The following is a 12,142-nucleotide window of genomic DNA, read 5'->3' as shown; positions in this document are numbered from 1 at the left end:
AAGATTGCATCACAACCATTCAATAGCATACCCATCGCTATGGTTATACTTCTAACCGGAAAGGGGTCGGAGCCTATCTAAAAAGAGGTGGAGCCTCACTGCCCCCATGTTCAAGTCACTGTGGGGGTGTGGACAGCACTCTCCGAGATGCTGCGCTGCCCCAGGCTCCACCTACACTGTGATTAGATACCGTGCACATGGCATCTATATTCTGCCGCTGCGGGACAGCTGGGAGGTAAGTTCCGTGTGTCAACAGCTGAAAAAAGATCCAGCCATCGAATGGGCATCAGAAAGGCTGCATCCGATGGCTGGCAACAATCGAATTCCCGCAATTCGATGGAAAAAGTACTTCCATCAAATCTGAAACATCGATGGTTGCTGATAAGAAACTGGAGCGGGGAGTGGATAGTTCTTGCCCCTGGATGACAGAGTTGATGTTCCTGATAGGGGGGCGAGGGTACTGATTACCTGGGCCCGGACTTGTTGGAGGAGCATGGTGGGGGCCCGTGTAAGCTGCTGAGGGGGGCAAGTGTCCCTCTTTGCAGCACATCACCATGCATAGTACTTTGTCTTGTTTTTTTTTCCAGAGAGTGCAGGGCCACACCTACCGGATTTAGCCCCCTTCAGCTCTTGGCGGCCCTGGCTATGTCCCTGGGAGTGTGCATAGGATGCAGAGAGTGCAAAGCTCCACCTTAACACTCTGTGCCCATCCATTTCACTGCCACATACACCAATAATATATACACATGGCATCTGCTCACCTACTGTATGCAGAGTAGCTGAGAACGGGAGACACACCTGACAACTTTCCATGGGACGGACATGTCCGCTAGGTGGGACTACGGGATAGAGGGCCTGATTCAGACCCGGCCGCAAGCGCTGAGCGCTCGCAACCGGGTCCATGTTTGCCCACTGGGCATGCGCACGACGGAGCCGGCTCCGTCGTGCGTATGCGCAAGACCCGGCTAGCTCCGGGTCTCGCACCAAAGGGGGCGAGCTGTCGATGGTGAATGACAGCTCGCCCCGTTTGGTAGGCGTGGCCGGGGGGTGGCTTCACAAACTGAGGCGTTCCCAAGCGAATGCCTGCCGTTTGTGGGCCACCCCACAGACATCACCAATGATGTCAGTGGGAGAGCTTCCGGCTCTATTAGAGCCAGAAGCTCTCTGGGGCTTGCGGCCACGAGACCCTACCACAAGGGTCTCGTCGCAAGCTCGATGGTCACGATGGTCTTGACCATCGCGACCATCAACCTGGTCGCTCGCTATAGCTGTGGGTGGTTACACACAGCTATGCGAGCGACCAGGAGGCCGCTCCAAAAAAAACAAACGCCCTGATTCAGAGCGAGCGCTCTTTCAGAGCGTCCGTCTCTGAATCAGGCCCAGAGCCCTCATACTTGGGACTGTTGGGTGGTATGATGATATGGCTGCTGTCTCTGTGTGTAGACAACAGATATTTTAAGTACTTTTTAGTTGATTGTTTATTTTATTGTAATAACTGGAAGTTTTGCTATTTCATATAGACTTCATGACCTTTATGTTAACAATGAGTGCATGATGGTTTCGCAATAGTGAAACAAACTCAATAAATCAAAATTTTTTAAATTAAATGCTGTGCACATCATCCTACATTGAATAAATACCGGGAAATAAATATTCCCTGAACGGGATGTAGTCAGGAAGCCGGCAGTCTAAATACCAACTGCCGACTTCCCGACTGTGAAAGTCCGGCAGGGGACTAAAGATCGGCGTCGAAATCCCAACGCCTATCATTGGCCCCACGCCAAAATCCCAATGCCCGGCATACCGAACCCAAGTAAGCCGGGCGTCGGTAGCTCTTATCGGCGGGGGGGTTAGGTTTAGGGACTCCCAAGGGGAACTTAGGGCTAGGCACCCCCCCCCGGGAGGGTTAGGTTAGGGGAAAAGGGGGCTAGAGTTAGGCACAACTGGGCGAAGGCTCGGGTTAGGCACCCCCTGGGAGGGTTAGGATTAGGGAGCATGGAGGGGGGTTAGGTTTAGGCATCCTTGGGGGGTGGTTAGGGTTAGGCACTAAGGGGGGAGGGTTAGGGTTAACCACTAAGGGAGGGTTAGGTTTAGGGGGGGGAGAGGGGGAGGGATAGCCTTCTTACCTCCAATGTCGGGATCTTCATCTGCCGGCCTTCCGGCGTCAGGATTTCAACCGCCGGGCTGACATCCGGCAGTATTACATACCCAACCCCCCTGAACTCTGTCTACTGTGAAATGTGCAGCACAGATTAAGACTGGAAAATTAGTTCTGTCATTTACATGGTTAGTCACCGCCTTACGGACAGAACACCATTGTTATGTATGCTTTAAATAAAGCTGTGAATTTCAATTGAAAGTTGTAACATGAAACTGTTACAAGAAATATAAACTGTCTACTTCTGACTAATGGAACATTTATCGCTTATTTCATTTTTATGTTGCTACATTACGTTTTATTACTTGTTTTATGGTTCTGCTTCACAGTTTTATGAGTCTGAGAATATAGAAACATAACCTTAGAAATTATAGCACAGACTCGGTTGTCTATTTAAACAAAATGCATTTTGTCACAGGCTTAGACAATGTGAACTATACAGATGTGTTCTTAACCGGGATCCAGAATGCCGGACGTCAAAACCCCAATGCTGGAAGCCCGACTGTGTACTAAGATTGGCGTCTAAATACCGATGCCTATCTTTAGCCAGACGCCGAAATCCCGACGCACGGCATCTCGAACAAAAGGACTATTAAGTGTTAGCCGTGGGGTGGGGGGGGGTTGTTTTAGGCACACCCAGGGAGGGTTAGGGTTAGGCACCCCCCGGGGAGGGTTAGGCTAGGGGAAGGGGGTTTAGGGTTAGGTGCCACTGGGGGGGAGGTTAGAGTTAGGCACCCCCCCCCTAGAGGGTTAGGTTTAGGGTGCAAGAAGGAGGGGTTTAGGGGTAGGCATCACCGGGGAGAGGTCAGGGTTAGGCATCACTATGGGATGGTTAGGTGGGAGGGAGGGGAGGGTTAGGGTACTTACCAGCCCAAGTCGAGATCCTGGCGGTTAGGGCTTCCAGCGTCAGTATTTAGTCCGCCGGCATTACATACCGATTCCCCTTATACATTGTTGCATAAGTCACGGCAAATAGCCCCTCTTGTTGCGTCAGTTACAGGGTGACTCGACTGCGCTAAACGGCATTCTTGCTAAATATGTGAAGCTATTTGCATAAATAAAACAACTGTGAGCGACAAAGCTGCTCGCTAGCTTTGCACTGATCAACTTTATGTGCAGCATCTGTATATCTGTGTGCGACTGAGACTGAGGGGTATATTTACTAAAGTGTGGGTTTATAGAAGTGGAGATGTTGCCCATAGCAACCAATCAGATTCTACTTATCATTTATCGAGAACCTTCTAGAAGATAATAGGTACAGTAGAATCTGATTGGTTGCTATGGGCAACATCTCCACTTCTATAAACCCGCACTTTAGTAAATATACCCCTTAATCTGTGTCCTACTTCAAGTTCCGTTCTGCTCCATCTGCGTGTTGAATTCCTGTGTGGTTAAAGTCGCAGCCCAGCATCTGTAGTACACTGTGAGTGGTGCTTCGCTGCATCTGCGATCTGAATTAGATGCAACATTTAAATGAAACTTCGGCACGCTACTCTTCTCGGAGTGACTTAGTTGCGCTGGGCGTCTCGCGCCATATGGCATATAAATGTGTATGAGGACACATATGTACAGTAACTCTCAGCATGTACAGCCAAACAGCTGCAAGAACATGCTGGTTGTTGTAGTTCAACAGCGACTGGATATTAATATTTTCCAACATTACCTGTCATGGTTGCTGTGTCTTACTCTGATATACAGGTATTCATTCCAAGACGAGGAGGACATGTTCATGGTCGTGGACTTACTCTTGGGCGGCGACCTTCGGTATCATCTACAGCAAAACGTCCAGTTTACGGAGGAGACAGTAAAGATGTACATCTGTGAAATGGGCTTAGCTTTAGATTACCTCAGAAGTCAACATATAATCCACAGGTACTGTATCCAGAATGTTTACCATATATTGTTCATCGCTTATCATTCTAAAGTATAAGAATAATCCACTCTCTTCTACCTACCCTTGAAAGCCAGGACAGTTGTCTGAATATTGGAGGCTTTCCACCATCAGGGGTCTATTTATGAAGCAGTGATAAGAAAGTGATAAGGTGCCAGCCAATCAGCTCCCAACTGTCATCTCACAGGCTGTGTTTGAAAAATGACAGTTGGAAGCTGATTGGCTGGCACCTTATCACTTTTTTATCACTTTTCACTCTGTCTCCTAACACTGCTTAGTAAATAGACCCCTTAGTCTACTACTGGTTTGTACATGCCCCCCTAAATTGTGTTGCTCAATGCGTTCATTTATCTTTGTCATTTCCCTTGGTATAGTTCAGTCATATCAACAGGGAGAATGGTAGCTGTGCGGTTACCGTTGTATCCAATACAGAGGACAGAGCTGTGCAGTATTCCTTGCAATGACGAGATACAACTCAGCCTGATTATATACATATCTGCCTGGAAAACACAGAAGGAAGACACAAAAGTATTACATTAAAGTCACCTGAAGGTGGAACATCCTTCAAACTATAAGAAAAATTTAAAATCCCAATCAGCGACACTCCCCTTTGGAAAGGTATTCACCTGCGCAATCTCCCCCATCCTCCTCTCCATTCATAATCTAAACAGCCTTTGCCGGTTTCTACTGTAACTGGAAGACCCTGAGTGTGGCTGGTTAATGCAGGATTGGCACATCTGTAGGGTTGGGGCACAAAAACCAGCATGGCCACCCAGCAGGAGCTCCTATACCAGAAGACAATAGAGTAAATAAAAATAAACTAAAACTATTGTAATTTTTTTTAATCAAATAACAATTAAATATTCTTTCTTTCTTGCTTGATTTGTTGTAGTGACGCGAGCACGCACGCACACACACACGAACACACACACAAACACACACAATGGTCCACGTGCTCACTCGGAATGATGAAAAGCCAGGATTCCCTTTGATTTACTGTACTTTCTAGGCTAGCCAATGAAATGTCACTAGCATGGGAATACATTTGTGATGGGGAGTCTGTGCTAAACCCTGCTGTGGTTTTTTCTGATTTTAGTTTTTCTTTCAATATGGCTAAAAGGGATCAAGCAAGAACAAAATGTTCTTTATTTCCCATGTGGAGAAGGGACTACCGAGAACGAAGAGAAGATTTTTTTTTTTTACTTAATCTCAGCAGATACCCCCAGCATTAAATGACAATGTAACGTGTTCTCCTTCTGTATAAAAAATGTTTGATACACTGTACTTTATACTGTAGGATTTCATAAGCCCCCTCACACCTGTAACCTTTATCGTCAACCTTATACGTTTTGTTTTTGCAATTTGCATGATTTGCAGCTCTGACTGTAGAGTAATGTTCTGCCTTACAATGACAATGACGATTATGCATATGGCCGCGAAATTTCACGTTTTGCTTGCCGAATTTGGCTTTCCGTGTTCCCAGTTTTTTCCAGCCACACCACACAGGATGAAGAATAGACCCTTATCCCAGCTCTGTTCACAGACTGTACATTATATGAATATTATGTATATTATGTGAAATGCAAAAGCATCAATACGGTGCACTGTAGCATTTAGCAGAATGGCGAAGCACTGGCAGGGCACAGTAATTGTGTTACCGAATTTTGAACCCCTGCAAATCAGACTGATCTACTGCTAAACGCGATTTGCGTGTAATTGCATGGTGCATTTGCTTATCTCTGAGACAAAGGGCAAAATTTACTAAGTGGCGGTTTGACGGCGGTTTCTATTCTGTTCTAAACCCCGGCGGTTTAGTGGCGGGTTTCTTTTCTGTTCTAAACGCCGGCGGTATTGTGGCGGGTTCTATTCTGTTCTAAACCCCGGGGGTTGGTGGCGGTTTTGCAGCAGTTTCTAAATGACAGCCCTGTTCTATTCAATTCTTAAATGTGTTTTGACTGTGGTTTGGCGGCGGTTTTGCTATCTGCAGATTTACTAAGGCCGAAACCGCTGCAAAACTGCCATCAAACCCCCGGGGTTTAGAACAGAATAGAACCCGCCACCATACCGCCGGGGTTTAGAATAGGATAGAGCCCGCCGTCAAACCGCCAGTTAGTAAATTTTGCCCATACAGTACAATTGTGATTTTAATGAGATTTTCTACTTTTGGGCAGCCACCTAAGAAAATACATGACAGCAATTGGGGGAGTCCCCAAGCTGAGAACCACCCACCTATTACCTCAGCACTGGCCAAAGCCTTTATCAGAGCTCTGAGGAATGGCTGTTGTTCAGTTATGGACAGTAAGGGCTAAATGCGTTTCCGACGCTGCAGGGAGTTATGTGAGTCTCCCCGTTTTTTTAAAGTAGCAAACAGGTTTAGTCTTTAAAATGATTGCCACTTAAAAAAAACGGGGAGACTCGTATAAATCCCTGCAGCTTCGGAAACTCGGAGCCTATTATATTTAGCCCCATGTATTGCACTTGTTTTCACTGCAGGGAAAATGAGCAGCATTATAAGGCATTTGCGTGTCTGGCTACTAGGCTATGCTTATGTTAGTAGTATCCTACTGTGTATGAGAGGATCTTAGTCATGTCGGGAACTGTTATTAAGGCCCCCATACATCAGAGATTGATTGCAGCAATCGTGCAATTTGCAATCGATTGTGTATAAAAATCTTACCCTTTTTCAATCGATTGTGGCAATTCTGCAGTCGACTGAAAAAGGGAAAGATTTGTACACACAATCAATTACAAATTGCACGATTGCTGCAATCAGTTGCTGATGTATGGAGGCCTTTAGTCTGCAGCTGCAATCATCATCATTAGCATCATCTCTTGCATCCTTATGGTGCATACACACGATCAGATTTTTCCTTCAGATATGAACGATAACGATTTTAAAATCGTTCAGTCGTTCATATCTGAAGGAAAATCGTTCATATCTGACATGCCTGAACGATGGACGATCAACGATGCGCGTTCCCGTTTGTCAGATAACGATATCTGACATCTGATGGGTTTGCAGTCAGACTTGGACGATTCCATTCATTTTAATGCAGTCAAAAATCGTTCAATCGTTCAAATCGTCCAAAACTTTGGTAAAATCGTTCAAATCGTTCAAATCGTTCAGTCGTTCATCTGACAAATCTGACAAGTCTGACAAATCTGACCGTGTGTACGCTCCATAAAGGTGGCCACACATCTAAAGATTATCTGTCCAACCAGCCAACTAGTTGATTGGTTGGAATGAAAATCTGGTAAGGTATGAAAGCAAATGACAAACGCTGGAAAATGGACCAAAACTGTTGTTTGAACAAACAGTTTAGATCAAACATTTAGCAAACTTGTCTGAACGACCATTTTCATCTGTTTTCTGGCATATAGGAGCAAATTGCTGATCATCAGTTACTCCAATACGTTACCAGATTTTCATTCCAACAATCAACTAGATGGCAGGTACAAAATGCTCTGCTCTGGACTTCTCACCCAAGTTATGATTGCAGCCACCTGTGTTAAAACACCTTTCTCATCAATTAACTAGTTCAGCACAGGTGACTGCAATCCTAAATTAGGTGGGAAGTCCAGGAGCAGAGCATTTTGTACCTGGTGGAAGGGGTCATGATGGAGGGTAGGCATCCTCCCCCAAATATCCATCTTGGATCCCAGCTGCCTCCGGATGCTTAAACAAGCACAAACGTCGGGCTACACTCCCACAAGACCCGTCCCTGCCCAGAAATGCCTATTTCAAATTAGACTCCGTTCACTCTAAAAGCGAGACAGACGGAGCTACTAGCTGCTGCAGACGCATCATGTGACGCATGCACAGACCCTGTTTGCCGTGTCATCTGTGTCAAATTGCAAGACGCGTCCGTATCTGTCTCCAACTTTAGAATCAGGCCCAATGTGTGTTCCAGGGGGAAGCAATCGGGAAGCCGACTGCCTATGTACCGGCAGCCGGCTTCCCGACTGTCTTATCCCGGCAAGGGTGAAATGCCGGGCGTCTAGATGTAGACGCCCGCATTTCCCCGACGCCGGGAGACCGGCGCCTGGCATCACGATCGTAGTGATGCCGGGCGCCGTGAGCGGACAGCCGCGGGGGGGGGAGGGTTAGGTTTAGGGCTCCCGGGGGGGACTTAGGGTTAGGCACCCCCCCGGGAGGGTTAGGGTTAGGCTAGGGGGAGAGAGGGTTAGGGTTAGGCACCCCCGGGGGGGACTTATGGTTAGGCACTCCCCTGGGGACTTAGGTTTAGGTAGCGTGGAAGGGGGTGGTTAGGCACTTAGAGGGGGGATTAGGGTTAGGCACTTGGGGGGGAAGTTAGAGTTAGGCACCCCTAAGGAGGGTTAGGGTTAGGGGGGTTAGGTTATGTTAGTGGATACTTACCTATCCACGATCAGGATTTCCAGCGCTGTCGGGCTTCCGCTGCGTCGCACTCTGCTCCTGTCGGGCTGACGGGAATCGAATGCGGCCGGCGGTATTTCATACCCATTCCATTCCAGGAGCTTTCAGTGAGACTTATGTTTTTGATTGGTTGCCTAAACATAGACATCCCCTTTTAATGTCACAGAGTGGCTGTGTTTTTTATTTAACCATTACAGAAAGAAGGAAAAGAATATAAAGCATCAATATAAACATTTAGTAGCGTCATTTACAATAAAAATGATTGTTCTTCTGAAAACCCAACTGTGTGTTAAATACAAGATTATGATCTTAATGGGAGTAGGTTACTGTTTAATGATCTTTACGGTTAATGTAGTGGAATAAGAGTATGTTGCTTGCACAGGGGGATACTAATGACACAGTGGCCATGTGATGTGTTGATAACATTCATTTTAATATGTTGCAGAGACGTGAAACCAGACAACATCCTTCTCGATGAACAAGGTCAGCAGACAAAAGCACTCGTCTTGTTTTACATGCTCTCCAGTGATAATGCAAGGCATCTTACTACGCCATGAATTAGCATCGATATTAATTATGAGGATTCTTTCTTGTCTCTCTAATTGTTTTATGTAAATGAGGGAATGAATTGATGTGTTTCACCAGCAACTACAGAGCATGTCTTCATTCATTTCTAATTCGGCTATCGGGACACTCTAGGCTAGCCGTGCCCCAATTTCCAAGAGAAAATTAGGACTAACCTGTGAAAAATGGGTCAGAATGCCAGCGCTGGAATCCCACAGGTAAGTAGCGGGGTTAGGCACTAGAGGCACTAGGGGGAGGGTTAGGTTTAGGGTGTGGAGAGTGGGAAGTTAGGTTTAGGCACTAGGATAGGTCTGTATAGCCATACTTCCCATAGGTCTGTATAGCCATACTTCTCATAGATCTATATAGCCATACTTCCCATAGTTCTGTATAGCCATACTTCCCATAGTTCTGTATAGCCATACTTTCCATAGGTCTGTGTAGCCATACTTCTCATAGATCTATATAGCCATACTTCCCATAGGTCTGTATAGCCATACTTCCCATAGGTCTGTGTAGCCATACTTCCCATAGGTCTGTGTAGCCATACTTCCCATAGGTCTGTATAGCCATACTTCCCATAGTTCTGTATAGCCATACTTCCCATAGGTCTGTATAGCCATACTTCCCATAGGTTTGTATAGTCATACCTCCCAGGCAGCTATATAGCCATACCTCCCAAGTGTCTGTATAGTCATACTTCCAATAGGTCTATATAGCCATACTTCCCATAAGTCTATATAGCCACACTTTACATAGGTCTGTATAGCCATACCTCCCAAAGGTCTGTATAGCCATACCTCGCAAGCATCTGTTTAGGCCTGCCTCCCAAGCGTCTGCATAGCTCTACCTCCCAAGTGTCTGCATAGCTCTACCTCCCAAGCGTCTGCATAGCTCTACCTCCCAAGTGTCTGCATAGCCCTACCTCCCAAGCATCTGTATAGCCCTACCTCCCAAGCGTCTGTATAGCCTTACCTCCCAAGCGTCGGTATAGCCTTCCCTCCCAAGCTTCGGTATAGCCATACCTCCCAAGCGTCGGTATAGCCCTACCTCCCAAGCGTCGGTATAGCCCTACCTCCCAAGCGTCGGTATAGCCCTACCTCCCAATCATCTGAATAGCACTACCTCCCAAGCGTCTGTATAGCCCTACCTCCCAAGCGTCTGTATAGCCCTACCTCCCAAGCGTCTGTATAGCCCTACCTCCCAAGCGTCGGTATAACCCTACCTCCCAAGCGTCTGTATAGCCCTACCTCCCAATCACCTGAATAGCACTACCTCCCAAGCATCTGTATAGCCCTACCTCCCAAGCATCTGTATAGCCCTACCTCCCAAGCGTCTGTATAGCCCTACCTCCCAAGCGTCAGTATAGCCCTACCTCCCAAGCGTCTGTATAGCCCTACCACCCAAGCGTCGGTATAGCCCTACCTCCCAATCATCTGTCTAGCCCTACCTCCCAAGCGTCTGTATAGCCCTACCGCCCAAGCGTCAGTATAACCCTACCTCCCAAGCGTCTGTATAGCCCTACCTCCCAAGCGTCGGTATAGCCCTACCTCCCAATCATCTGAATAGCACTACCTCCCAAGCGTCTGTATAGCCCTACCTCCCAAGCGTCTGTATAGCCCTACCTCCCAAGCATCTGTATAGCCCTACCTCCCAAGCGTCGGTATAACCCTACCTCCCAAGCGTCTGTATAGCCCTACCTCCCAATCATCTGAATAGCACTACCTCCCAAGCATCTGTATAGCCCTACCTCCCAAGCATCTGTATAGCCCTACCTCCCAAGCGTCTGTATAGCCCTACCTCCCAAGCGTCAGTATAGCCCTACCTCCCAAGCGTCTGCATAGCCCTACCTCCCAAGCGTCTGCAAAGCCCTACCTCCCAAGCAGCCCAATTAAGTTCCCATTTCAGAGCTTTGTCCCACGGTACATGGTTGGAATTTGTTTCTAGAGGCTAGGGGCTTCCCAATATGACAGAGCGCTGGACATAAGCCTGTAAGGACTAGACCACGCCCCCTTCCCAATTGCCCCAACTTAAATGTTGGGAGATCTCATAAAACAAAAAGTAAAATGTTTCTTTAGACCACAAAGCCGTTTCCAAAGTTGTAAATTATTGCTGAAATAAAACTGATATGCTGACTATTTGTGTAGATATTGGTGCTGGTGATGATGGTACACCTGTTGGTGAACCGTATCTTACGTGTTGTCGTTTCAACAGCATGTGTACAAGTAGGCAGCTATAGGGCCAGGTACAGTACATGTACAGATGGAGCAGCCTTTATTGTTCATGCTGTGGCTAACATTCTTTCACGGCATATAACGGGTAGCAGACAGCCAGCAGTGTGGTTCCGATGCTGCAGGAAAGAAGCCTAATCTGTGATGGGCAGACGGTACCCCAGCTCTGATTCACATCACAGAATTACACCCAACAACATTATTTGTATATAAGGAACACATTGTACATGTCTGACCTGTTCATCCCCGTAGCACATTCTATTTGCTTTTCACTTTTGCCTCTTTTCTCTCTGTGAGAATTGAACTGATTCCCTGGATGCTTTTCTGTGTTGCTTTTATTCTATCTTACATCAATCAGCATTTCAACAACGTCACCCTGTATCTCATGCCGGGGTGCCCTGATTAGCTAATTGTATGTTTGCATTGTGAGAGTTCCTCTTTCTTGGCTGAGAACTTCCTGTTCTTTCCGGTTCCTCAGGCCACGCTCATCTCACCGACTTCAATGTTGCCACGATAATCAAAGACGGAGAAAGAGCTACTGCCCTTGCCGGGACCAAACCGTATATGGGTAAGTAAGGTACATTGTAACCGTCATGCAAATGTCCCAAATCTCTTTTACTATGGATCTAACATATTTCTAGTATGCAGAATATTGCAGGTATGTTAAATGATAGTGTATCTGTTACCTATATACAGTGCCGTAGCTAGGGTAGTGCGGCCGGTGCCATCGCACAGGGCACCGCAGGGCAGGGGGTGCTGTTTGGGCCTGTCAAATTTCTGTTTATTATCATTCTTGCTTGTAGCTTCCTCTTATTTCATCCCCAGCATCTCCTGGCCTCTCCTATCTCTTCCCTGGCCCTTCCCCATGAGGCCATGGCCATTTTTTGGGTGCATTATGGGCC

The 12,142-nt window shown here is 46.9% G+C and overlaps 1 protein-coding gene across 1 annotated transcript in view; it reads left to right on the top strand.

The window, feature by feature from the left end:
• The window catches only part of STK32C (serine/threonine kinase 32C), a 402,887-nt gene that overhangs the window by 327,033 nt on the left and 63,712 nt on the right, over positions 1–12,142 (top strand). Inside the window, exons 4-6 of the mRNA XM_088476951.1 lie at positions 3,857–4,030; positions 8,891–8,928; positions 11,719–11,808. Of these exons, the coding sequence (XP_088333077.1) occupies positions 3,857–4,030; positions 8,891–8,928; positions 11,719–11,808 (302 nt within the window). The remainder of the gene's footprint in view (positions 1–3,856; positions 4,031–8,890; positions 8,929–11,718; positions 11,809–12,142) is intronic.

Source organism: Taudactylus pleione, unplaced genomic scaffold, assembly GCF_031769625.1.
Source record: "Taudactylus pleione unplaced genomic scaffold, aTauple2 ptg000198l, whole genome shotgun sequence".
Lineage (NCBI taxonomy): Eukaryota > Metazoa > Chordata > Amphibia > Anura > Myobatrachidae > Taudactylus > Taudactylus pleione.
This window is presented reverse-complemented; position numbering and strand designations above follow the sequence as displayed.